This window comes from Pseudopipra pipra, chromosome 6 (assembly GCF_036250125.1).
Source record: "Pseudopipra pipra isolate bDixPip1 chromosome 6, bDixPip1.hap1, whole genome shotgun sequence".
NCBI classification, from domain to species: domain Eukaryota; kingdom Metazoa; phylum Chordata; class Aves; order Passeriformes; family Pipridae; genus Pseudopipra; species Pseudopipra pipra.
This window is the reverse complement of record NC_087554.1, coordinates 63,589,297-63,617,082: the sequence shown is the minus strand read 5'-3', so window position 1 is coordinate 63,617,082 and position 27,786 is coordinate 63,589,297. Positions and strand designations below refer to the sequence as shown.

Below are 27,786 nucleotides of genomic sequence, written 5' to 3'. Positions count from 1 at the left end.
TTCTCATCCCCCTGCTATTCCCAGACCTCCTGCTGACCTGCTGCACCTGGGAGCTGCCGGGTGGCTCCCGGCAGTCTGGAGGCCGGAGAAGAGCGGCGCCAGGCCCTTCCCGCAACGGCCACAAAACCTGGAGACCAGCTGGATTCTCCCCAGATCTCTCTGACAAGGTATTGTTCCCAGCAAGTCACCACACCACCCCTCCGTATCAAATAAAGCAGTTTATTTGGCATAGACTGAACTGCAACAGAAATTCCCGTGGAACAAAGCCTGGTTACACAAACTGAACGAGTGCAGTTAAGAGTCTCAGTTACACCTAACGACTAAACAAGATTAAAAAAAAGCACATTTCAGAGTCTCCCAGTCTTGTCCTTTTCATCCAGAGACACCGTGGCTCACTGATGCATTGTACCTTTCTTCTCTAAAGAGATGGCAGCACAATTCCAGGTGTATTTTTCAGTTACAAGGAATTCGGTTAGGAAATCCAAAGAGATTAATCCACAGGCTGCTTGCTCTTCACATAGTGTTTGTACTTCCAAGAGTACTTCCAAGAGCACTGGGAGCCTGTTTTAAGGCTTTCAAGTTGGACACATGACCTCGTGCATCCAGTAACTTTGATAACTGTCGGAAGAGGAACGAGGGGCTGGGCAAGTTTTTGCTTCATAAACCCCAATCTCCCCACACCAGGCTTTCCCAACCCTGGTTGAAATGTCACAAAAACAAAGATACAGACAACAACAGACTAAATTAAACAGTCTAATGCAAATTATACTGATCAGAGTCACCAAGACTGGCCGGGTTGGCTGTGGAGCACACCAATCCCTTGTGTGGTAAGGAATACAAGTGAGGTTTTACACTAGGAAGATCATGCCAAAAATGCCACTGTCTGTAAAACCAGCATAAAGCATTTCACAACATGCTATTAGAAATGCTTCAACAGCTAAAAAAAATTTGATTAAACAAGGACTTTCCTAAGTTTATTATGATCCAGCAAACCAAAGCCATTTGTGTCATTCAAAGAAAAATACTTTCAGCTCGTTATTTCTGCATGACAGTGTCATGACCTAAGAGTTATTTACTCCAGTTATTCCCCATAAATATTCAGATTTTATTTACAGGTTTCTCTAGTCTTTTAGAGATCTCCTTTAAGTGTTTTCAAAGATGAAGCCACAATTACCTTCTGCAGTGAATGAGGTAAATTAAAAAAATGTTTGCTCTACAATATCTACACCTGGTGCTTCACTTTGTCTTAATTTTTGTTTTAAAGTCTCTGTAGACCAGCAGTTGCACCATTTGAGGTTAATCACCAGTCACTGTTACCTGTGAAGTAATTTCAGTACTAGAGAACTCGACTTCTTTAACAGAATTAAAAATTACATGTCCTGCACTGATCCAATTCCAGCTGACCACCCTTAAACCACATTTTCCATAATCTGTGGTGTGATTTTAAAGTTTTATCTGTACACTTACTATTTCTGAAGCTTTGACACAGTGTCAGAACTGAAAAGCTTGACTTGATGTCAACGAGAATTAGTTTTGAATGACAGTGGCTAAAATGCTAAAAGTGTGCAGGGCTGTTTTCCCTTCCAGACCTGCCAAACACAAACCTCTTGCTGTCTCTAGCAACAAGAAAACATCACTGAGCCAAGACAATTCCCTCGGTGTTAAATTATGGATCACGTAACCTGATGCCAACACAGACAATCCAGCACCAAAGCACTCCAAGCTGTCACACACCTTTACTACTCTGTTAAAACAACCTGTGAATTCCAGCCTGTCCTTCCTGGGGAGCAGATCTCTGGAGCTGAACAGGCAGCAGTTTGCTGCAGCATTTCATTAAAAAAAAACCCCACAACCTTCAATTTAAATGTTTATCAGCTGCTACTGCACCTGCCCAAGGACTGTGTTCACATCAAAGCCAGCAGGGTAATGTGAGGTAGTAAAACCAGATGCTCTCCTGTAGTCAGTCTATATTTAATGGTACCTCAAGAATTTTAATTAATGAGGAAGACAAAAGGAACTGATGTGACTCTTCAATGGAGGAAGAAAAAGGGAAAGTTAAAAAATGCCGGTGACAAAAGAGGGAAAAAGTGATCAAAGCTTGGATATAGAATACTGGTTCTTAATCATGTTTATTCATACTACCCAGCTGGGGAGATAACCATTCCCAAAGCACTGTCTGGCAGCAGCTGGAATGCTGCACAGCCTCAGTTATCCCTATGGGCTCCCCTCTGGAATAGCATAAATAAACTACACGTCATGGGCAGTCGGATACATGATACTTTCATTCATTAAGGATTATGACCAGGTGCAATTTCCATGTCACCTCACAAGGCTTATCCCTAATTTATGAAAATAAAGCATATATATTTTGTACATTTTTATATATATATAAATATATATATATATAAAAAATACACACTGCCAGTCAACTTCACACACATGCACACACACACACACGTGGATATTGTACACACCCACCCAGGAGCAACAAGACTGATATCAATAGTCTACTTTGTGTACACACACCCTACGTCTAGGAAGTAAGAAAAATCCCTTTTATGGCAATTCTGCAGGCAGAAAAATCAGTACAAAATACTTTGTTGTACAAAAACTGCATTTTTTTTCTTTTTTACAAGATCACCCGACATGGTAACACACCCCTCAGTAATGCACTACATCCCTACAAGGAAAAGGAATAATCAAATCTTTATACAATTGTAAAAAAAAAAAACCAAAAAACAAAAATGTAAGCTGCTCTGCAACCTTCCTTTGCTAAAAGTTAGAGACATTACCCCATCCTAGCAGCAGATTAATAAATAAGGATTAAATAGTCTATTATACAAAGCCATACCCAATGGCAGATTTCAAACCAAAAAGCTTTGCAGATACTTCCACTTCCTACACAAATCTTTTGTTTTATTAAGAATAAGACTCAGTATAAAACAGGGCAACAGCCAGCACTAGATCTATATCTACAGACTAACAGGAAAATCCAAGGGAAGAAAAATATTTAACAGTTTATGGCACCTTTACTGCATAACATGTTTCAAGGCTCTGTTTCCCTACAACTAACGAGTAAAGGGCTCTTTATCTCAGCTTTTATTAAGCAAACTCCATATAACCAACCACACAGTGGCAAGAGACAGAACCAGCTGTTCCCAGCTGCAAAAATGGATTGATTCCCACCCTAAAAACCAGCACGACTCCGGTGTCAAGGAAAGAAACGGCAAGTTCCAGTTTCCTAACGCTCCTTTGTTCCCCCTGAGGCAAATTCCCTCCGTTATTTGTGTTGGGTGGGTGTTGTTCAGTAACTGTTTTCGTGTCCAGCCAGGATGTAGAGGTTGCTGTGAGCCTGAGGGTTCTCCGTGGGCCTGCTCTCCAACACAACCACTCTGCAACCAAACACAAGCAGGATCCAGGAATTTAGTGGCAAAAAGGTAAAGCACGTGGGTGTGAGGAGCAAACTCCCAGGTTTCTACAGCCCGGAGGTTCTCCCAAATATCTCGGGTGTTTCATTCCTTAAAGCAGTTCCCTTGTTTTGCAGCTTCACTTCTGATAAAATCCCTACAATGTTATATATAGTGGAAGGTGTCCCTGCCATGGAACTGGATGATCTTTAAGGTCCCTTCCAACCCAAACCATTCCATGATTCCATCATCTGTGGCCCGAGTATGTTTATCCCTCCCACATCTTGTGATGAGCATCAGCCACTAACCCAAACAATTCTCCTCCATCCTAAATATTTGTCCCCGATGGGTTCACAGGGATCACTCAACCCCATCTCTGCCTGTGTCCTGCTGGGTCACATTCCTGTGGGCTGCTCTGGAAAATGAGTCTCCCCCTGTCTTGGCACACACTGACCACTGCCCCATCCCATGCTGGACCTTGACCATCAGCTGATGTGGTTGGGCCTTTGCCCTCCCTTCTCCCTCCCAAATACCTGCATTTCTCTGCACCAGTTCCTAGGAAAATATCCTGTTGTTTTTAGGATTACACTTCTCTCTACTTTCTCCCTTCCTCAAGAGTTTTCAAATGAAGTCTCCTAACTCCCTCTCTGTCCCTGATCTGCACCTCTGCACCCGACCAGTTCTAGAGTGATCCAAGGCAGAAAGGTGCTACCACATCCCATTGCTGGAATGGCAGGAAAGAATCCTGCTCCAGTTGAACAGAGATGGAAAATACAAACCAAGGGGTTTGGCAGTTCAAAAGCCAGATGGATCAGGGATTTAAGACCAGGAGGTATTCAAGGCCAGGTTGGATGGGGCTTGGAATAACCTGGTCCAGTGGAAGGTGTCCCTGCCCGTGGCAGGGAGGTGGAACAAGATGAGCTTTAAGGTCCCTTCCATCCCAAACCATTCTGGGATTCTGTGATTGGAACTGATTTCTGGATTCATTCCTATCTACTCCTACATTTAGCACTGAACCCACAAGTGCACGTGTCCAACCCAGAGACTGGGGCAGCTGCTGCTCAGGTTCCAAACCTGGAGGCAGCTGCACCTCTTCTCACCTCTGGAATCAGCTGGATATTATGGATAATGATTGAATTTAGCCCACTGTGATTAAAACCTGTGTGTGTTCTAGTTTGCCCTGCTATTTCGAGATCAGCAGAGATTATTTTTAACTAACTAGCTGCCAAGATAATTCACAGTTCACCAGGAAAATCCAAGCCAGGAGCAGGCTTCTCCAGGCATCCAAGGGCATCTCTCATCTCTCCCTGTCACCTGCTGCCTACAGACAGAGCTGTGGTGGGCTGGAAGCCAGTTCCAGCTGGGAACTAGAAAAGCTGGTTTAAATAAAACAAAAGGTTTCTGTTTCTTCGGGGTGATTTACCTGTCTGACCCCAGCAAGCGGAAAACCCTGGTTTCATCGGATATCTCCTGGGTCACCTGGAGAAAAATGGAGATGTTTAGATCTGTTTCAGGGGCAAAATGAAATTTATTGGCCTGAGTCGGAAGGAAAATAAAATTCAAATGCAACTTGGTGCAAACTCCAGGAGAAACAGATAAATTGATCTTGGAGCACAAGCATTGCCAGTAGGGAAGGAGCGAGAGGAGCCAAAGGATTGAGTGGTAAATAAGGAACAGGAATAAATTAAACCTTCCTGGAGACACTGGGAGATCACTTACTTCATCTGACTTAAAGCTCTTGCCCTGCATTCCATGTTTCCAGAAGGCCAGCACGCTGTCCTGAAGGCACACTGCAAAGGAAAAACACACATCACACCCTATTCCCTGGATCTTTGTACCCCTAATGATTCTGGAGAAAACCCCAGGAAGGGTATAAACACCATTCCAACTACATATTTGAATTATTGTATTTACTTTAAAATATGACTATTTTTAATATATAAATATATATTCGAAATGGAATTATTATATTTACTTCAAAATAGATGTATGAAAAATGGGAGGAGTTTTCCATTCAGGGACAGAGGGAGCACAGAACTCCCAGCTCTGAGTGATTTAATTCTATAATTCCAAGAGTTTATCACAGCACAAATACTTGTCTGACAACCACAATTCAAGTTTTTGAAGCAAAGGCTCCTGTCCCCTGATAATTTAAAGACAGCAGTTTGTCCTCTAAGAATTAGACTGAAATATTATGATCCTGACTATTAAAAAATGGCTGTGCTACACTTTAAATAAAATCCCAACTTTCAGAAGACTAACACAGATTTATGTATTACTAAAACACTTTCTCCTCCCCGAATTTTTTTCTCAGTTCCATGGAAATGACCAGAAACCAGCCAGTCTTTCAACACTCACCCCTGTGAGTTCTTCAACCCCAAGAGACAAGACAGAAGCAAATCACTCACCCACTGACTCGATGCAGAAATCAAAGCTCAGCTCAGAGGCCAATTTCTTGCTTGACTTCAGTTTCCCTTGTAAATTCACTATTTTCACAAATTCTCAAGACAAACAGAAAAATAAGTATTAAAACCCACTGCTGAAAAGGATTCAAGTAAGAGATACTAATTTAATCTTTCAGGCACAAAAAAATACCCCAAGTTAACATCTACAGTATTTGCCTAAAATGAACCCAAGAGCATCTTTCTCTCCAAATAAATATAAAAAACTTTTTTGTGCACTTGGCATGTTTTTAGACTCTACTGACAGAATGATTCACATATGAGGAGAGAAAGTGGAATGACAAGACTCAAAATGAAATCCCACTTATCCAAACTGTAGCTTATTTGGAAATATCACAACACAGATCAGTAATGAAGGGGGAAAAATGAACTTGTGGGTAGAGTTCAGCTCAACAACTGTGGCAAAACAAGTTTTGCACGAGGTGTAGGAAGTTTTCCAAGAGAATTGTGTTACTCACTGTCCAGGCAGACCAGGACAGTGTCCCTTTCCAGCTGTGTCACGTGAATGGCATCCAACTGCTGATTGCCTGAGGAAAAACACAGCAGATTATTTTATACACATAAAAGACTGATCTCAGCCTCCTCTCACCAAAGCTACAGCCTTTTCACTGTGCTGTGAATTATTTTTAAGGCTCTAAGATCCCAGAATGATCTGGAAGAAGGACAAACCCCTCAGTTCAAAGCAGGTATTTAATATAAAAGCACTACTTTGACTGGATAAAATACGTTTTGTGCTACAGTTCAGCACAGCTTCCATCACAGGGAGGCACCATAATGAACAAAAGGAACCATCAAGGGAATTCTCACTCCTAAAAAAAATGCTCCTTTCCCATAAATCCACATCTGGAAAGATTATTGTGCTGATACCAAGCTAAATTTAATAGGATTTCATAGCATTTTTTTCTGGTTTTTATTAATGAAGCTGTTGGTACAGCTTTAAAGGTAAAAAAGGATATCCAACAAGGGCAGCTGAGAAAAGCAGATGCAAAATATCAACCAGGTTGTGAAGATAACCCAAATCCTGGCTTACTAAAAGCCAGCTGAAGATGGCAAACCTCCCCCAAGGGCTGGAGGATGGACAAGAATTCATTTCTGGATTCTTTACACAGGAAAGGAGGGGAAAGAGCAGGAAGACTGATCCCAGGCAACAGTGTGGAACCACGAAGGAGAAGCCAATCAGCAGGGTCTGGTTAGTGCTTAAAGAGATTTAGAAAACAAAAAGTGTGTCTGAAGTGGAAGTTTTTTAAACAAGGACAGTTTATACTGAGGTGGGTGGGTCAGCACAAGAACACAGAGAATCATGGAATTATAGAATTGTTGGGAATGGAAGTGACCTTAAAGCTCATCTCATTCCAACCCTCTGCCATGGGCAGGGACACCTTCCACTAGCCCAGGTTGTTCCAAGTCCCTCCAACCTGGCCTTGGACACTTCCAGGGATCCAGGGGCAGCCACAGCTTCCCTGGGCAACCTGTGCCAGGGCCTCCCCACCCTCCTAGGGAAGAATTCCTTGCCAATATCCCATCTAACCCTGCTCAGTGTCAGTTTGAACCCATTCCCCCCTTGTTCTGTTACTCCAGGCCGTTGTCCAAAGTCCCTCTCCACCTTTCTTGCAGGTTCCCTTCAGGTTCTAAAAACCTGGGATCTGCTCCGGGTAGAGAAGCTGCCAAGCCCCAAGCTTTTCCAACTGACTCCTGAGGAGTCATATCCAACATTCCCAGAGAATCCAAGGGCTGGGAGATGGTCAGACAGCCTCACCTGCCCCGATCTCTGTGAACCACGAGGACGCCGAGTTCAGGTTGATTGTCTCAAACTGCACGACCTGGTTTGGCTCCGAGCCCTTGCTGATGGCCACACACACCATGGGGTACTCCTGCTCAGGGATCACCAGCATCTCAAACACATTCAGGGGGCTTGGCAGGGGGAAATCAAAGTGCTGGGGGAAAAAAAAAACACAAACAAACCATAATCAGGCAGTTGTAAGTTTGATTTTACAGTGAAACAAATCTACAGTAACATGCACAAAGTATAAATATACAGAATTTTTCACTGCGTGAACATCGGGCTGGGCAGAGGTGGATGATGTTCTGCTGTTGTGAGTGCTGGGCTTGATCCAGCACTTAGATGACTTTTAAATGACTTACATGACTTCAGTCACAAGGTTTTCTGAGTCAAAACGTGTCAAGTCAGATTTTTCAAGTGCTCACAACCCACAAATGGCACCAGACCGGGACGTACTTTCCATGACAAACTCTGGAAAGGTCATTTCAACAACTGTATAATTATTAAACTAAACTACAAGTAAATCCTTACCTTTATTAACATGAATTTCTGCATTGGCTCATACCACTGGAGTAGAACAATTCCAGACTGCAACGCACCACAAAGGTACTTATGGCCTGTGTATGGATTTCGTACTGCAAAAAATAAAACAAAAAAAAAAACCCCCTGAAAACAGTAATTTTAAAGTCCTGGAAGTTCAATGCATAGTCAGAAAAAAACTCTCTACAGGTCTCTTTGCAAATAAGTTAAGAAATAGCGTTATAAAAACATATCAAAGAATGATTAGGGTAGGAAGGGACCCTTAAAGATCATCTCATTCCATCAGTTTCCCACTAGCTGCCATTCCAATATCCACAGTGGTTAATATTGTGCTACGCTCCAGATAAATTCCATTGTGATTAATAACCAGCTGCATCCTCAGAGTCCCAGCTCAGAGCCCACCCAGTGAGTGGGCAGAAAAGCTGTGACTCCTCTCCGTGGGGCTGGGTGAGCTGGGGCAGGTTGGGATTGGAATAAAACAATTCCCAGGCAGAAAAGATGGGAAGCTCATAACTCCTGGGGGGCTCTGACTGGTTTGGGGGAGTTTTTTTAAGCTCAGCTGGATACAGGACAAGGGTGACTGGAGGAATCACTTGTAAATGTGGCTGTTGTGGACACTTTAATGAGCTAAACAGGATCTCCAAGTGGCAAAAAAGTACCTTATATGAATTTTTAAGGGTGTGAAGGTACAACTGGAAGATGTGGCATTTGGAGACATGGGTCAGTGGTGGGCTGGGCAGAGCTGAGGGAATGGCTGGGCCTGGTGATCTTAAGGGCCTTTTCCAAACTAAGTTAATCTAAAATTGTATATAAGACCTGGCCTTGAACATTTCCAGGGATCCAGGGGCAGCCACAGCTCCTCTGGGCAACCTGTGCCAGGGCCTCCCCACCATCACAGCCAAGAATTCCTTCCCCATATCCCATCTATTCCTGCCCTCTGGCAGTGGGAAGCCATTCCTGGTTGTCCTGTCCCTCCAGACCCTTCTCCAAAGTCCCTCTCCAGCTCTCCTGGAGCCCCTTTAGGCCCTGGAAGGGGCTCTGAGGTCTCTGTGGACCCTTCTCCAGGCTGAACAATCCCAACTCAGCCTTTTTTCTGAACAAAGAACTAAGTTTATTATTCAGACATGCCATGGCCAGGAGAATAAACAGCAAAGCTGAACATCTGCTCACCTATACAGCATTTGTGGCATCCTTTTGTGTCAGGGATCTTGGTCGTTAAGGCAAATTTCCTGGAATAATAATCACCAAAAAATTCATCAGCAAGAGATGTCAAGGCCCTTCATGCACCAAACTCAAAAGCACCAACAGCATTTATGGTTATTTTCACTTATTAATAACTGTCTATAAGTGAGAGGTTTGTACCTTGGTAATATTTTGTCAGGAAATCTGTGGGTTTGAATATGAGCAGCTAATCCTGTTTTTTTGGCTTGTTCAAACAAAGCTATTAAATTATGGGAGTAGAGCTGGAACGTTTTCCCTGGAAGAGAGAAAAGCACAGTTGACATCAACAGCCACCCCTCCAGTGGAGAACTGCACCATTTAGGAAAATGTAGGTAGGGAAAATTACCTTCTGGAAACATGGAGCAGGAGCAGCAGGGAGGCCAAGTCCAAATATGAAGAAAATAAGAAAAGGCAACAATAATAATGAATAGAGAATGAATATTGAACTTAGAGCTCATTTCAGTTATGTAAACATTTTTAGAAGGCTGTAATTATACAACAACTGATATCAGGATATTTTCTTTACCTATAAATCAACAGAAATGTTGTTACACAAACCCTGCATGTTTAAAGGCACAGTCCTATAACCAGTCTCCATTCCACAGTGCCTGTTTCCTGTTTGGAATATCCCATTCCAGGACAACTGGTTGTCTGAGAATCAGTATTTCCAAGCAGCAACATTGCTGGATCAGCAGTACTTCACAGTCACTTCACCTCCTTCAAATTTACACAGATTTTGCTTTAGAATCCCAGGATGGTTTGGGTTGGAAGGGACATTAAAGATCATCCACTCCCAACTCTCTGCCACGGGCAGGGACACCTCCCCCTAGCCCAGGTTGCTCCAAGCCCCGTCCAACCTGGCCTTGGACACTTCCAGGGATCCAGGGGCAGCCACAGCTTCTCTGGGCAACCTGTGCCAGGGCCTCACCACTCTCACAGCCAAGAATTCCTTCCCAATATTCCACCTAACCCTTCCCTCTGGCAGTGGGAAGCCATTCCCTGTGTCCTGTCCCTCCATCCCTTGTCCCAAGTCTCTCTCCAGCTCTCCTGGAGCCCTTTTAGGCTCTGGAAGGGGCTCTGAGGTCTCCCTGGAGCCTTCTCTTCTCCAGGTTGATCAAACAACATTGTACTGAAACATGAATTAATTTATTTATAATTCCCCTTTATTTATAATTTTAACAATTTCCCCTCTCTTTATACCTACCTGACAAGGACATCAAGGTGTTGTTGATAACATACAGCCAGGTGCATTTTCGGGGAAATAACTGATAAAAGAAAACATTTCCATTAATAGAAACACACAGGAATTTCCAACCATCATTTCTCTGCCTGCTCCACCTCCACCACCATTCCTGCAGGGATCCACACTGGAGAAAGTCCCAGCTTCCCTTTAATTGCCTGGTTTGGACCCTCTGTGTTTTTTGGGATGTACCTGCCTGGCTATCTGTGTTAAGAGGCTGCTCTGTGCACAGACAGACCGTGGAAGATTGGGACTGAATTTTGTCCCAGTGGGAAGAAGTTACTCACAGGGCAGCTGCTCTGGATTTGAGGAGATTTTAAAGTTAAGAACGAACTCCTGAAAAGGGAATTGTGATAAAAGTGATGGCAAACAATGGCCTTCAGGAGTCCCACAAAAGAAGGGATAAGGATGACAGGAGAAGGGCAGAGGTTTTGCTGTAGAAATTTCTGATAAGAAAAAAAAGGACTTCAAATGATTAAGCTGTTTTGAAAAGAAAAAAGCCCCTTCCAGTGCCTAAAGGGGCTCCAGGAGAGCTGGAGAGAGACTTGGGACAAGGGATGGAGGGACAGGACAACCAGGAATGGCTTCCCACTGCCAGAGGGCAGGAATAGATGGGATATTGGGAAAGAATTTTTGGCTGTGAGGGCAGTGAAGCCCTGGCACAGGTTGCCCAGGGAAGCTGTGGCTGCCCCTGGATCCCTGGAAGTGTCCAAGGCCAGGCTGGATGGGGCTTGGAGCAACCTGGGCTAGTGGGAGGTGTCCCTGCCCATGGCAGGAGGTGGAATGAGATGATCTTCCAAATCCTTTCCAACCCAAACCATTCCATGATTCTGTGATATGATTCCATAACACAGGCTTTGTCCTCTGTGCCACTTCCACAAGCAAAACAAGAAAATATGTGGTAGAAGAATCTCAGAAAGAAAAGGTACAACTGGCTGGACATAAAGTATCTCTCAGCAATTTGCTATTTAATAGAATAGGTCTGGGTCTATTCAGTATTTTCACTGAAAAAATAATAATGGAATAAAAATATACTTCTGGAATTGGGAGATATTAACCTTGGAGAAACAGCCAAGCACTTTGGAGGATACAATTACAATTAGAAGTTGAACAAGCAGTTCAAAATGTGCACTTGGAGGGGAGAAAATGAAATGAATAAATGAAAATGTGGAAACAAGTGGTGTGGCAGAAGCCTCTGGGGTCTGAGGTGGGTCACACCTGAGCTCTGCCAGCTGGGAATGCTCTCATGGAAAAGGAAACTTTCATTTTGGGATGCACTGAATGGTCTCCCTACCCACCACTGGCACAGCCAAAACCTTTTAAGGTGATATAAAAAAGCATGTGGAAGAGGCCAGAGAAGACTGTTAGGTGAAATAAATTAGGAAAGCATATATGGAAAGAGATTCCAAGAACATCCTGCTACTCCTGACCCTAAAGAAGCAAATTTAACCCCATGAATAGATGAAGTGGCTTTGGAAAGGGTCAGAGAGCCCAGGAGAAGTTTGCTGGGGATAACAACAGCAGCTGAAGTGAATGGGTGAGGGCTTTGGTTGCACCCAGAGGAGCTGCAATGTGCCATCTAGTGGGGATGGGGTGGAGGGAGAAAGGGCAGGGAATCAGTTCTCCAAGGAGAAGGAAGATCTGGCAGCAACAATAAATTCAGGTAGGTCGAGGAACTATTAATTTTCAGACTTCCCTTGCTGGCTTTGATGTGAATCAGTTTAATCCACAGAGCCTTTTCCTTCCACTGCCAAACTTCATTGCTCCATAATATCCCCAAATCTATTCTGTGTGTTCAGTCCCCCAAAACTCACCTGTTCCATTGTTGCCTCGTGAAGTTCATTCAAATTCAAAGTATAGATCCCTTCTTCTGTGCCAAAGATGATGTACTGGTCTGAAAAACGGAGAGGAGTGGATTATTTCCTAAGCTCATCACCAGGTTTAAAAGACAAACCTAAAATAACTTTACAAATTGATTATTTCCCAAGCTTTGGCAACACAACAGGGAGGTTTCGAACACAATCCTAAAATAACTTCACCTTTAGTATCTGGGTGTATCCACGATGTTGCACAGTTGATCTTCAAAGGACAACCATCGAAGACTTTGGAAAAACATGCTCCCATCTGAAAGACACCAAAACTGAAACCTGAAACGAATTTAGAGTATAAGGAGTTTATTTTCTGGCACCTGGCCACTCACACACACCTGCAGACCCCACTGCTCTCCCTTGCCACACACAGACTTCCCCCAAAATGCTTGGATGCAAAACACTGGGACCTTCCCCAAAAGCTACAGCCTTCCAAAGCTTTTTGTAGACTTCAAATACATTAAGAAATGTAAAAAGAGGGTCGAAATTATATCAACAACTTCAAGTACCTATTGGGTAAGAACAATATACCCTGGAGGGATTGGAAAGCCATGTTGATGTGGCACTTGGGGACGTGGGTTAGTGGTGGCTTTTCCAACCTAAATTATTCTATAATTGCACTTATAATTGTATTAAATGCTTAAATAAATGGCACAATGAAGGGAAAACAAGCAGGAATTGAAGCAGTGACACCCTCCCATCACTACCACCTTTCCCCATTTCTCTTCCTAAGCAGAGATCACGACTCAGGGAACCAGGGAAGCCTCCAACCCTCCACATCCAGACTGAATAGTGACAGGAAGGTTTTAAAAAGAGGGAACAAATACTGTGTGTTCAGCACAGGAGAAATAACTGGCTGTGAGGTGCAGAAAATCCCCCCAGATGAGCTGGTGCCTTATTCCAGTAAAAACCTCCTGACACTGGAGAGAGAAGGTTCTGATAACTCCCAGTGCAAACGGGATTTCTTACCAGCACCTTCGGAGTCGGAGGCAAACCATTGATGGCTGGTTTCTGTGGGAGGAAACAAAGATCATAAAACACCTCCCACACACTGACACAAACCCAGCCTGTTGACACAGCCAGATCAGCCCCAGAGCCACAATACCTACAGGGAAATCTCTTTTCTCCTTTTTCCGTGGGAGCTGAGGGATTTGTCCGGATCCTTCCACGTTTTCCTCGATGAGTTTCAGCATCCCATTCCCATTGCCTGCAGAGAAGCCCAGACACCTTTTGTAGCTTATCTGACCCAGTGGAACAGAAAATCTCTTCTCCCCTGTGCCCAGCAGGAGTGGAGAAGTGAGCTCTGACACTTCCATATCCACATCCCAGGTAGCTGAAACCTTCCCAGGACAACTGGCTGCTCTTGTCCGTGCTAAGTTACACACTTTCCATTATCCAAACAGTCCCTGGGCCAAATTCCACTGAGAATAAAGCTGGGGCATTCATTGTTTTTCTCCTGTTCCTGCAGGCCACACATTAATGGGATTGGCTGGCTCAGGGTCCTTGTTTCGGGAAGAACATTCCCACCATGTGTCACGGCTCTAATAAGAACCAGCACACAGGGAAAAAGGAAAGCTGCCCCTCATGATCAGTTGTGCTAAAAAATTATCTCTGAAAACAGTTGGCTCTGGAAGCAATTCCTTCTCCAGGATGCCAGTCACCTTCAGGAAAGGTCAGGCATTTACCCAGGTCGCTGTATCTGGCTGTGAGCAATCCAGGGCTGCTGATGCTGCTGGTCATTCCAATGGGGCTGGAATCAGCCTGAGGCCCACAAACTGGGATACTCTGTCTCCTGTGGGCTGGTGGGGCTCTGTTCTGTGAGTCTGGGAAATGTTTTATTGTCTGGCATCTCTCATCATCTGGGAGGTTTTCCTCGGGATAACTGTTTATTCTCGGCTGCAAGAAACCAGAGGTGATGGTTACTTGGGAAATACAAGGAATTGGGAATGGCACCTGGGAAGCACAAACTTCAGGCAAGTTTCATTCAAGTCAGACTTTCTACATTAAAAAAAATATCAGCCTTTGAAAAGTGTGTGAACTTTTGGGCATCACAAAAGCTCTCTGGTGTCCAGTGACAGGACCCAGGGAAGGGCTGGAGCTGGGACAGGGCAGGGTCAGGTTGGATCTCAGGAAAAGGTTCTTCCCCCAGAGGGTGGTTGGCACTGCCCAGGCTCCCCAGGGCAGTGGGCACGGCCCCAAGGCTGCCAGAGCTCCAGGAGGGTTTGGACAATGCTCTCAGGGACAGGGGGGGATTGCTGGGGTGTCCTGGGCAGGGCCAGGGGTTGGAGTGGGTGATCCTTGTGGGTCCCTTCCAACTCGGCACATTCTATGATTCTATAAAATAGAGACAATTGACAGCAGAATAATTTCAGAGGTGTTCCTCCCTGATGGAAAATCAGAGGCAGAATGCAGAGGCCATCCCAGGCTGCCCAAGTTTTAGGGTTTGCTGCTTAAACCCCTTGAATCCCACATCTCTCACCTTGGGAGGCAGCGGAGGCGGCCCCGCTCGCTTCAGTGTCGACCTGCAATGGAAAGGGCAGTTGTTGGCTCAGCTAAACCAAAACCAGAATGAAAACCAGAACTACTTGACAAGACAGACTGGAAATAAGATCAACCAGAGGCAAAGAAGAGGCAGATCAGAGCTTTGCACACACGGGGTTAAACTGGAAGTCCAAGAGCAGGGGAAAAGCACATTAATCTCGTTAGAAGTGTTGGTTTGGGATATGCTCATGTTCTTTCATAAATGCCAATGTTACTTGTTACAGAGCATTCTGTGGGGAAGGAGTTTTGGAGTTAGTAAATAAATATACATTCAGAAACTGGATCTCAGGCTAGAGAGGAACTCTGGACAAGGGATGGAGGGACAGGACAAGGGGGAATGGATTCCCACTGACACAGGGCAGGGGTAGATGGGATATTGGGAAAGAAGTTTTGGCTGTGAGGGTGGGGAGGCCCTGGCACAGGTTGCCCAAAGAAGCTGTGGCTGCCCCTGGATTCCTGGAAGTGTCCAAGGCCAGGCTGGATGGGGCTTGGAGCAACCTGGGCTGGTGGAAGGTGTCCCTGCCCATGGCAGGGGGTGGCACTGGATGAGCTTCAAGGTCCCTTCCAATCCAAACCATTCTGGAATGCTGGGATTCCAGTTTGCAGCCTTCACTCTGAATCAAACATTTGGGCACCAGAGGAGCTGCACCAGAGCTCTACAGGATTATCTGCACATCCTGTCCCAGCCAGGCCTGGCTCATGGCTGATGGATTAATCAACATAAAATCTGCTTTAGAGTGTCAGGCACTTCCATATGGACTCTGAGATAACTTCAGGAAGGAGAGCAAGGAGGGAAAGCATGGCTTTGGACATTCCCCTGAGGATCAGGGAAGGAGTGAAGCTTGGAGAGGAGCCAGCCCTCAGTTAATGGTGAGTGGCAAAGCTGCTGCAGCAGTTTGAGGGGAGAGGTTTTGGAGCAAACACAACTGTGCAGGAAGGAGATCCACTCACTCTTCAACATCTTCACTCCCATCGCCAAATTTTGTGAGCAGTCCCCTAAGGTAAAATATTTATACAATTAAGAGCTCTGCTCTAAGGTGCAACTAAACCCATCCCTGATGTCACTGAGTTTCACAACAGCCCTTTCCAAAACATAACATTTCTCTTATTCAGACCTTTTTCCATTCAGTTTGGTCCTTTCCTTCCCCTTACCCCCCAAAAATCACTGGATCTCTCTTCCACACCAGACACCATCAGCTTTCTTTTCCCTACCTGCTATTTTAAATATTATTGACTTGTCTAACAACAGTACAACATAAAAGAAGAAAAAAAACAACAGAGGAAGTTACTGGGAGACAAATGGAGAAAAGCCTTTTAAAGGGAAGTTTCCATATATATATATATATATATATATATACAAAAGACACAGACTGTTTCCCACTACAGTGGGAATTTTTGTTTCAAAGCTACCCCAGGGACAACAAAAAAAAGAATTGTGACTAGAGGATCAAAGCAGCACTGAAAATATAACCCTGAAACCAACAAAAAAACTGATAAAATTTTGCAAAATGGCAATTTTCAAGCTGGGTCTTTAAAGGGTGACGACCAAGAAAACCCAGCAAAGTTTGGATTAATGTAAAATTTCCCTGCAAGTCATTTCTGAGGGAAAGCAGCAACTGCCAACAGGAACTACTAAAAAATTTAAAAGAGAAAAAGTCTTTCATTTTGAAAGGTTCTTCTTGCCTGGAGAAGCTGTGGCTGCCCCTTCCCTCTAAGTGTTCCAGGTTGGACAGGGTTTGGAGCAGCCTGGGAGAGTGGAAGGGGCTGGGATGAAATGGGATTTAAGATTCCTTCCAACCCAAGCCATTCTGGGATTTTATGAAAATCATAAATAAAAAACACCTCCATAATGCAGAAAATTTACACAAAAAAGGAATTTTAAAATGCCACATTGAGAAAAACAAGGAATAAGTTTGATCAGCAGGTAACACATCCTGGTATTCCTCCTTTCCAGTCAAGTAATTCCTGAGCTGAAGATCAATCACCACTCACTCCATAAAAGCCAAAGAGCATGAAAAGCAAGGACCACCCCCCCCAGCAAACATCCTCTCTGGACATCCCTGGGATTACTCAGAGTTGCTGGGACAGAGGAGTTATGCATTTCCTGTTTATCTTTCCAGCTGGAAGTGGTTTCCAAGTAAGCAGCACGGATTCACCATCCAGAACTGTCCTGCCTGTCCTCCTCCCAACGCTGGATCCGTGTCCATGTACTCATTTATAGCCCTGGAAAGGTTTGCTATGGCCACAGTTATTGTGCTTTAACACAGCCTGGCACAGGCAAAGCCACAGGGACAGAATCAAGTCACTGAGTCCCTTTGCCAGGGGGAGCTTCCCTCCCTCCCTCCCTGCTCCTCGACCCTGCAGATTCCAGCTGTCTGCAGAAAATCCAGGCTTCAGCTCATCAGGGTCACACAAACAACCCCAGAGAGGGAGGAAGGGGAGGAAAACAGTCCCTGGCTTTCCTGGGCAGGGAGAGGCAGAGCCCAGAGCCCCCCAAATGCCTCCTATGATGAGATTGAGAAAAAAAACCAGGTCGAACTTCAAAAGACTCAAATCCTGGCACACTCCACCCCCCCATGAGCTTTCCAGGGGGCTGTAGTGTCAGCTGACAGCTTATGCAAGACTTTATCTGCAAAAAACAAGCCAAAGAAATCCACTGTCTGCTGCTCAGCTCCAAATAAAGATGGGAAACAAGCTCTTTTAGCTGAGAAATTATTTCAGCCCAAACAGCACCCTTCCCTATGCCTGTGCATCACTTGGCATCACTGAACTTCCACACTCCTCACTGCAAATCCAGGGAGTGCCTTTAAAGGCAGGATCCCCTGTTTTGCAGCAAAAGGAAGGTACATCCATAATAAATTCAATCCCAACTTGGACAGAGTTGTGCTCCTGTACTTCAGACCTGCTTTATCCAGGGGGAGATCAGCTACAGCACATCTTTGCCTAAAACACTTCACCCCAAAACACCCCAGGAGGGAATTACAGATCCCACTGATCACAGCCCCGGAGCAGGAGGAGCTGTGCAGCTGGACTGTTGGTAGAACTAAACCTTCAGAGCTGGCCTCTCCTTCCCTTTCTCGAGCTCAGGGCTGTGAACAGGCCTTGTCACAGGATGTCACAACCACAGCTCAGAAGAGAAGTGTGAGGCCAGAGCAGGATCCTGAACTCAGCCCTTTGCAAGGGCACCAGCTCTGCCTCAGCAAACTGGCTGTGGCTGTGTTATGTCAGAGTCCTGCTCATGCATTTACACCTCACTTGCCACCTACAAACTTCAAACAAGAGATTAAAACTCATCCTCCAAGAGAACTGACCAACCATCTGCAGAAGGAGAACTTCACACTGGGTAACATCTCCTTAATTCATGAATATTAAAGTCCATCAGGGCTTATGGTTTGATTTTTTCAGTGTAATTTCACATCAAGTGACAGAAATAAAAGCTGGTTTTATTCTGTACTTACTTGCTGCTTCCACCATCAACAAAAGGATTCCAGTGTGAAGCAAAGTCACTGCCAGCTGCCACAACCTGGAGATGCAGAAATTGTCATTTTTTAACCCCCCTTGTCAAACTAAAGTACCTTATCCACCACAAACAAAAAGGCCTGGGAGGTTCCCCAGCCCTGCAGAATGATCCAGAAGCAGTAAAATCAAATTCCAAAGTGAAACAACATTTTACAATCTCTAAAGCAATTTTTCTTCTTCTTAAGACTTCAAAGCAGCAGCTGGAAATGATGGAATGTCAGGATCCAGTAACAGGAAAGCAAAAATTTATGGTGAAAACTCAGTAAGGATCACTTTAGGGAACCTAAAACAGGGAACTTAAAAGACATTTTTCCAGCAAGCTGCTTAAGAGCTGAACCATAAAACAGTGAAGCCACTGTGATTTTAATAAATTAAGTTAAAAATAAACTTGTCCTTACCATTTCATCCCGAGCTTCTGTTTCTTTCCGAAGAGGGGGTTCAAATTGCAGCTTATCAACTGCAAAACATCACATTTTCATAATTAATACGCACAACATTGCACTGGAGCTCTTTCAGTGCTTACTACAGTGAAATGCATGTTGTAACAGATCTAGGTATTGTGTACACAACATTTAATTTGCCCGTAAAACGTCAGCCTTGTTGTCTGAACGCTTAAATCTGCACACACGAAACCCACAAGAAAGCCCAAAGGTAAATACCAAGTCACTGTATGAAGGCACACTCAAATGGAACTATTTTAACCACGTGCCACTTTTAAATGCATGTGAAAGGGAAGAAAGAACCAGCAGGTCTCCCAGAAGTGTGATGTACGTGATGCAGAGGGGCCACAAAAGACTTTTTTGTCCCAACCTGGAGGAAACCCAGTTCTACCCTCAAAATTTCAACTTAAGTGCATTAATATTAATTTGGGGGTTGAAAAGCTATGACTGGAGATTCACAGGCAGGAAGCTGTTTCTCCTGGGTTTGCTTTCCAAATGGGAAGAGGCTTTGCAGAGCACACAACAAAAGGACGCCGCCGACGTCCTCCAGAAGGATCCCCCCTCAAAACCAGACTTCCCCCCCCAAAAAAAAGGGGCAAAGCCCCCCAAGGAACTCACAGTTTATCTCTGATGCTGTTCTCTCTGCCCTGATGTTCCTGTTGGTGGAGCGGATGGTGTGGCGGATGACGGAGTGAGGCTGGGAATGGGAGAGGGGAGAAGAGCTGGAAACGCTTTGGGATCTCCAACAACAACCAAACACACAAGGAGGAGGAGGAGGAGGAGGAGGAGGAGCAGCTGCTGCAGCCACACGCTGTTCAAGCTGCAATCTCACCTTCCCCAAAGCAAAGCAGGGCATTTCAAGGGGAGTTTTACCTCAAACAGAGGATGTTCTCACCTCAAAATCGTCGTCGTCGACTTCGCTGTAGTGTGTGTGGTTGTCGGGGTTGTTGACTTTGTCCAGCAGCTCAACTGCCAAAGACCTTGACAGACCAGGCTGCCCCACAAAGCTATGCTGGAACCACAGAAAAGAACAGAAGAGAAGGTTGGGATATGCAATTAACAGGTAACTTTCATTAGCAGACATCAAATGTAGAATGTTACTGATTTTTTTCCGCTTTCTGGAGGCTCAACTATTATTTTAATAACTCCTTAATGGCTGGACTTTCCGACCCCTCCATAAACACCACACTCTGGGCCACTTGTAAACTGGAAATTAAGCTCTGAGAAGAACAAATAATTACACTTTAACTTCATTTTTTCCTTCAGTTTAGGAAAGCAGAGATCGATGAACAACTATATTTTTGGGTAACAGGAAGGGCCAATGTCCCCATAGGCACAAGGCTGAGACACCCACTTGAAGCACATTTCTGTACTTGTTCCTTCCAAAAACCCTCTACTGAACAAAATCCTGCCACTCCCTTACAGATAACCAACACCTCCCTCTTTTAGATTTCTCCACCCATGTTTTAAAATTAAAGAAAACGGTTCCAGTTGGGTTTCCTATTGATCTGTTGCTCACTTTGAAGCAAGAGATCTCCTCCTGCTGCCACTAAATGTCACTTACAGAGAGGAGTCTGTCTGCTGTTGGCCTCTTCTTTGGATTTTTTGTAAGTGCTATTTTGACAAAATTATGGAATGTTGCTGACCTGAAAAGAAAAATGAGGGGTTATGTTTAATTTTTCAATATTATTGATTTTAAGACACTTACTAAACAGATCACAAAAGGGTGTGATAAATTAGAAAGTTGTCCAGGTACTTCATCTCAGGTTTGAATAATTACATTTCCAAATTAACAAATTAGGAAAAAACCCATTTGATTCATGGAGCTTGCATGGAAAACATTTTGGCATGGAAAATAAGCCAAGCATAGCATCAGGAATTTATCACAGGCTAAAGAAACTACAAAAGGATGAAACCATTCCAGCAGGCAAATGCCCTCACAGGAATTAAGGAGAAAGGATAAAAATGATTTTCCTTCCTAGAACATACAAAGAGCCCCAAAGAAGGATCCCTCCTTCACCAATGACAAATAGTTTTTTCCCATTATCTACAAAATCATGGAGTCACAGAATGGTTTGGGTTGGGAGGGACCTTAGAGATCACCTTGTTCCAACAAAATACTGAACAAAGGAAAGAGTTCCACTTACCATTTTGCTTTTTCCTTTAGCTTTGGCGGCTGAAAATTACTTTTTGACATTAGAAACAGAGCCCTGGAGGTAAAAAAAGAACGAGGTTATTATATGGTAAAGAAAATAATTAATTTCATCCTAGTATCTAAACACTTTAACATTTTATGGTGAGAAACATACTGGTGAAAATGAATTATAGTCTACGCTGTGTTAAAAGACAGATACAGTGAAGCTGTTGATTTTCTTATCTTTAAATAAAATCTTTTTAGTGCCATAATCCTGCTAAACTTCAGGCTACAGCTTCTCCAGTGGTTTGCTATCACTAGTAAATCTGTGCCTGTTCTTAATCAGATTCTTGATCATGGAATCCCAAAATGTTTTGGGCTGGAAGGGACCTTAAAGCCCATTTCATTCCGACCCCCTGCCATGGGCAGGGACACCTTCCACTAGCCCAGGTGACACTAAAATTTTGAAAAAATTTAATTTCAATTATAATTGAAATTATAATTATTTGTTATAATTTCCATTCTAAATGTAAGATTTTTAGCTCCAGACTGATCCAAGCAGGGATCAGTCAGGAGGGAGACGTTTGATGAAGGATTCCCAGCGTGAGTTTCCAGCCCTTGAGCTACAGGGAAGGTTAAACTGAATCCCAACAGCTCCTGCTGGGATTGAAGAGGGTCCTGGAGACAAAAAAGCCCCCCTCCAGGTCTCAAACCTCATGGGGTGGAGGTCGAACATGGGTGGCTGGAGCTCTGCCAGCTCGATGGCCGTGATCCCCACGGCCCAGATGTCGCACAGCTGGTTGTACCCCCCGTTCTTCTCCACGGCTGCCACCTCGGGGGCCATCCTGAAAAAACCAAGGGCACCATCACTGCGAGCTCCAGGCCCTCTGAGCACAAACCCCCACTCCCAAGAGTAGGTCAGGGAAGAGCCCGATGTCCACGGGAAGCTCCAGGCCCTCTGAGCACAACCCCCCACTCCCAAGAGTAAGTGAGGGAAGAGCCCCATGTCCTGGGAAGCACAGAGAGGTTTTGGGAAGCACAGGGACATCCTGCCTGAGGTCAACACCAGGAATAGAACCAGGCCCATCATTCCTGGTGAAAAGCTTTAATGACCAGATTATCTTCCTGGCCACCGTCCTCCCTTCTCCAACCACAGCAGAACAATTCAAAGCCATTGTCTGGATGAAGCTGTTTGCAGAACAAGAACACACCCCCAGGCTCCTCCACTCCATCCCAGTGATGGCAAAACCCAGTTAAATTTGCATTTATAACCCAGCCCCAGATTTACAATGATCTGTTTGCATATTAAATGCTGCCTTGTGCAGGCATTAATCAGTAGAGATGATTAAGAGATAGTTCAAAAATCTGTTTTTCTGTCTGCACAGAAATCAGGAAGACACTGATTATTTTACTCACTGGAAGTGTAAATAAGAAAGAGAATAAAATAAGTGAGAAGCTAAATAACCATTAGAAAAAAGGGAGAATATTCTGCATTAATAAACTTGGGAAAAACAGCAATCCTGCCTCAACCATCAGGTAGCAACAGATCAGCTCCAATCAGTGCTTCCCAGATTTTTGCCCTCTGGGCATTTTACTTGGAAGAAAGGGAATTTATGCAATTGCTGGGTATATGTGTGGGTATTTTATAATTTTTTGGCATAAATACAAAGTCAGCTTTGCATCACAACAATCAAAGTGGTGTGTTACCAGTAAGGGGTGCCAATAAAGGATTTCCTCTTCGCAATGGTGGCTGTTATTTTTGCTGCTACCCCAAAGTCAGCTGGAAAATAAAAAACATCAGAGACTTAGAAATCTCAGTTTAAGACCCCAATTCTACTGTATGTGAAAGAACAATCGTGTTTCTCATCCAAATTAAAAATTCATTAAGGTAAACAGTTAAAGATTAATAATGAGATCATTAATGTCTTCACTGACGTGATTTCAAATCAGTTTTCTTTCTACATTCAGCTCACTCGTGATCCTGTTCCTCTCCTTGACCATTTTTCCATCTCATAATATCATCCAGAATTTGTGGATATTCAATTTAAGAGGGAAAATGGCATCATGCTTTGGCAAAGGTACCTTTTCTGTGTTCTTTTGGAGGAACTGTGATGGGCAATCTGTTCTCAGCCCTGAACACTCTGTCTTGGGGCCAATATTACCTTGCCTTCAGAGCTGCAGAACATCAGGAGGTCTTGCAGAGCCAGAGATCATTTAAATCCTTTTTATTTTGATTGATTTGTGGTATGAAATCCACAGGATAACTGTGGGAATATCTAACCAGCTCAGCAGGCCAAAGGGAGGTACCAGCGTGTAACCCAAGTTTAACTCATGCAGCGAAATCTCCTATCAGTGCCAAGGTTTTATTCCTACTTTTTTCCACCTTTAAAAAGCTGCCTTTTCCCAACACAGCATTCCTGGCTCACCACAGGGGTGTAAAGGTGTTGAACTAATGCACAACCACCCCAGTTCCAACAGGGGACACGGCGGGATGATGAGCATCCCATGGCAGTTTTCATGGATACACACTTCCTGTCATCACTTCCTGTCATCATTTATTGCCCCAAATAATCATGGAATCATTTAGGCTGGAAAAGACCTTTAAATCATCGAGTCCAACCCTCCCCCCCAGCACTGCCAAGGCCACCACTGACCCACGGCCCCAAGTGCCACATCCACAGGGCTTTGAAATCCATACTAAAAAATTCCGGCAACTCACCTAATTTGACATCCCCATGGTCTGTCAGGAGAATATTTGCACCCTAGAACACAATAAATAGAAAGTTACAGATCTTTTTTTGGGAATATTTGTCCTGCATTAGAAAGTTGTAAGTGTCTCAAAGTCCCAAGTTACCTTTATGTCTCTGTGCATTTTGCCCTTCATATGCAAATAAGCAAGACCCTGGAAATAAAGAGACACAACAGGTTATTTTGGCATTTGTTAACACACAAAACCAGTCTCATTCAATAAATTTTAATACATATAATATAATATATATATTATAATATATATATTTATATATATATATAATATATATAAAAATATATTTTATTTGGAAGTGGAGACATTTGAGTTTTGCAGATAAGGGGCACTCTGGATTCTGTTTCTCATCTCCAACCAACATGTGAAGCCTCACTTAAACCAGTCATGGTGTAACATTTTACACAGATACAGGTTTGGGTTTTTTAAATAAACCTTTACTAAGATTCTATTTTTGAAGTCCTGAAGGTTCCTCGAAGAAACAACCTGCCTGCACCCCCTCACCTTGTCTTCCTGCAGTTATCAGCAGTCACAAAAGACAATTTTATTTATCTGGTTGTAGTATTTTCCCTCCACACATCATTAAATTTACTACCACGGGGCAAGCAGGAAGTTCAAAATTTAAGCAAATATTTGCACTACTTTAATAAGAGTTTCTTGCTAATTTTTATTTACAGCATGAGAACAGGTTACCCCTGGTTAATTGGTCTCTGCTTGATTCCCAACAGTTCTGGGAACTGAAATAATCTTCTTTATCTACTTTCATGGAATAAACACTTCATCATAAACCTGCACAAGCACAGTACCTGTAAAGTTTCTCTGCACACATATGCAATTTGTAACTCTGACAGAGGTCCTGTCACTGAAAATAAAGACAGAAGTGGGTAAGTTTGCAGCACATGTATTTATATTTAATATACAGCACACAAACAGCATCATGAAGCAGCCAAAAAGTGCCACTGTCCATGCAGAAGTTAAAGCCTGATTTTACAGGATCTAGATTCTACACTGAGCTGAAAAGAGGGGTTTGTTTGCCTGTTTTACAGAAAGGCTTTCTGTAAAAAAAAAAAACCAAACAAACAAACAGCACCATAACAGAAGACAATGCCCACAGTGAGAAGAAAACCTGTTTTCACAGAAATGTAATTATCATTTTACAAGAGACTTCGTAGCACTGGAATATCCTGTGTTCTGAGGAGAGTAAAAATCAAAGTGACTTCTGCTAATATTTTAATATTAGAAATGGCAATGTTGTGTTTTAGGGACTATCTGTGGGGCTTGGAATTGTTTTAAATTTGTACCAGTGTGGTTGAATATCCAGTTCTGCTCCCAAATTACAGGTGTTAGCCCAAACTGAGTCACCACATCTGAAAAGTGCTCTCAAAATCTCTCGAATGGTAGTTAAAAAATCACTATTCATGCCCCCAAAAAACCCCCAGTGCAGTGCCTGGCCATTCCCTGTTAGTTTATTATTTAATTTTCTTCTTTGCTTAAAGCTTCCAGAAGTTAAAAATGCTGAAATAAATGCCAAAGTACCGTGGTAAATATCCTGGAGGGATCCCCCACCGCAGTATTCCATGCATATCCACAGCTTCTCACGGCTGTCAAAGGAAAATGAAAACACAGGCATCAAAAGCTGATTGATTCGGATACAGAACAGAGATAATCACCATTATTTAAATTATTTTCCATTGGTCTTTATCACTCTCTGTTAAAAATACACATTCTGAGGCCTGATCAGCAGTTACACTGTTATTAGTATAACTTCTCACTTTATTAATATAAATTACCATGTTATTAATATCAATTACCATGTTATCAGTATAAATTCTCACCTACCAAAACTAAAATTTTATGCCAGAACTCCTGAGAAGTCTTTAAATATTATCAGATCTAAAAGGTAGTGCTTTAACTCTACAGTAACATGGAGCAGAAACACCCGAGGTTCACCTGCTACCAGCAGAATTGAAAGATAACACATTAAAGTGTTTCAGTCTTAAATTGGGATTGCCTAATTATATCTAAAAGAATTCATGCTCTCTAAAAGGAGGGTTTAGAAATTCAGCCATTTTATTCCATTTATTGAGTCCATTTGGGACGTACAGATTATTTAAATGCAGCCCTCCAAGAAATCTAAAGGCTGCAGAAAAAAAAGACCAAAAAGTGGGCAAAGTGCTGATTTATATTCCCACAGAGCCAACTGATAAATGGCAGAATTCCACAGAAATGGAAAATATTCCCTGATTTTCTGTATAACAACGTGCAAGCTTGAGGATGCAGCCAGTTGGCACCACCTTGGTTCTGCCTCTGTTACACCAGAACTATGAAAAATGTTATTACCAGCACCTCAAATTGAGTGTTTTGCTCTTAAAAATCCCTGGCTGTGCTTCCATAGCCCAGAAAACTGTAATTAAATAAAATATCCAGAAGCAATTCTGCTCTAGAGAAATATATTGCATGGGTTTATGTTAGAACTGATAAATGTATGGGTAGGGTTGGACGTTGCAAGAGGCTCCAAGGGAGAAGTTTCTCGCTGTTTCCTAAGTGATAAAAATATTCCAGCCTTTTGGCCAGCAGAGAAAACAAACTATTAGTCACTTTTGGTTTTTAAAGCCAACTTTAAAAAAAGCCCAAAGGGAATTCAATCTATGGAAGAACATTGAGAGAGGGGGCAAGGATTAAAACCACACTGAGAGTTGTTTAGGGGAGAACCAGGAGAAATGTTGGAATAAAAAGCAGGATTTACCTGAGATAGCTCCCGAAATAGGCGACTATGTTGCAATGTTTGCATTCCTTGACCATATATATTTCTTGCTGGATCAGTGAAAAGTCATCCCCTGAAAAACAGGAAGCAGCCAGGGTTACATCACACGGGGCTGGACGTTCGGAGAGGTCTGGAGGGATGCACGCAACCCGGGAAAAACAGGGACTGGGCTGGATCGTGGCTAAGCCCTTCTGAGCACGTCAGCCTTTCATCCACCACCCTCTCAGCCTCAGTCCTTTATTCCACCCTTTTATGAGGCACAAATATTTCCTGAAGATCAGCAGAGAAGGGCTGGCCCGGTGGCCTGAACACGATCCATCAGTTCAGACACGGAGAGCGTTGGGAAAGAAGGAAAGGGATCCCATGGAGGGATGGGAGCACATGAGGAACCTTGGAGCAGCCCCTGTGGAGCCACCAGAGAGTCCCAGCTGGAGCTGATCCAGCTTTACCAGGCCACAGTGCTCACAGCACAAGGGTCCCAACAACAAGAGGAAGGATTGCTGGAACCTAATTCCAGAGCCTCCTGCCTGGAACCAGGAGAGCTCACATTCCACAGGCTTGTTATTAAAAAGTGTTTAATTCCCAAACCACTGGGATGGAGCAGATGGCCTGGACACCCACTCAGCTGACTCAGAGCAGGAGCACAGTCTCCCCAGCACGGACTGTGCCTGGTTGTGAGCGTGGTTTGGGATGAGGACACCTACACCAGCACGCTGGTACATCCTAAATATCCTCTGGGGGGAAAAAAAAATCTACTGAAAAGGAAGTAATAATGTTTTAGGTGCATTTTATAGTTATAACAATATGTTTATATAGATATTAAATGGATAGCAGGGGATGTTCTCACAGAATCTACAGCTCAAACCCCGCAGCTCTGCCTCCATATTTTGTACGTTATTACCTTTATTCTTCCTTTGGACAAAGGGGAATGGCTTTAAGCTGAAGGAGGGGAGATTTAGGTGGGATATTGGGAAGGAATTCCTGGCTGGGAGGGTGGGGAGGCCCTGGTACAGGTTGCCCAGAGGAGCTGTGGCTGCCCCTGGATCCCTGGAAGTGTCCAAGGCCAGGTTGGATGGGGCTTGGAGCAACCTGGGCTAGTGGAAGGTGTC

The 27,786-nt window shown here is 43.7% G+C and overlaps 1 protein-coding gene across 2 annotated transcripts in view; it reads right to left on the bottom strand.

Annotated features, from left to right (window-relative positions):
- Positions 1-205: 205 nt before the first annotated feature.
- MAP4K5 (mitogen-activated protein kinase kinase kinase kinase 5) overlaps positions 206-27,786 on the bottom strand; it is a 57,654-nt gene continuing 30,073 nt past the window's right edge. The window contains exons 4-33 of one of the 2 annotated variants that reach the window (XM_064659641.1): positions 26,660-26,750; positions 25,450-25,514; positions 24,720-24,775; positions 24,007-24,054; positions 23,872-23,914; positions 22,860-22,932; positions 21,866-21,997; positions 21,166-21,228; positions 20,583-20,664; positions 19,914-20,030; positions 19,637-19,715; positions 18,977-19,035; positions 18,518-18,582; positions 16,011-16,055; positions 14,998-15,040; positions 14,204-14,414; positions 13,628-13,725; positions 13,488-13,529; positions 12,690-12,774; positions 12,465-12,544; positions 10,615-10,675; positions 9,552-9,666; positions 9,360-9,418; positions 8,181-8,284; positions 7,626-7,803; positions 6,328-6,396; positions 5,816-5,908; positions 5,127-5,197; positions 4,831-4,886; positions 206-3,392 (exon numbers count right to left, since the gene is read on the bottom strand). In XM_064659641.1, coding sequence (XP_064515711.1) covers positions 3,305-3,392; positions 4,831-4,886; positions 5,127-5,197; positions 5,816-5,908; positions 6,328-6,396; positions 7,626-7,803; positions 8,181-8,284; positions 9,360-9,418; positions 9,552-9,666; positions 10,615-10,675; positions 12,465-12,544; positions 12,690-12,774; positions 13,488-13,529; positions 13,628-13,725; positions 14,204-14,414; positions 14,998-15,040; positions 16,011-16,055; positions 18,518-18,582; positions 18,977-19,035; positions 19,637-19,715; positions 19,914-20,030; positions 20,583-20,664; positions 21,166-21,228; positions 21,866-21,997; positions 22,860-22,932; positions 23,872-23,914; positions 24,007-24,054; positions 24,720-24,775; positions 25,450-25,514; positions 26,660-26,750 — 2,471 coding nt within the window. In that variant the 3' untranslated portion in view covers positions 206-3,304. The remainder of the gene's footprint in view (positions 3,393-4,830; positions 4,887-5,126; positions 5,198-5,815; positions 5,909-6,327; positions 6,397-7,625; positions 7,804-8,180; positions 8,285-9,359; positions 9,419-9,551; positions 9,667-10,614; positions 10,676-12,464; positions 12,545-12,689; positions 12,775-13,487; positions 13,530-13,627; positions 13,726-14,203; positions 14,415-14,997; positions 15,041-16,010; positions 16,056-18,517; positions 18,583-18,976; positions 19,036-19,636; positions 19,716-19,913; positions 20,031-20,582; positions 20,665-21,165; positions 21,229-21,865; positions 21,998-22,859; positions 22,933-23,871; positions 23,915-24,006; positions 24,055-24,719; positions 24,776-25,449; positions 25,515-26,659; positions 26,751-27,786) is intronic. The other variant, XM_064659642.1, reaches the window with a different exon arrangement.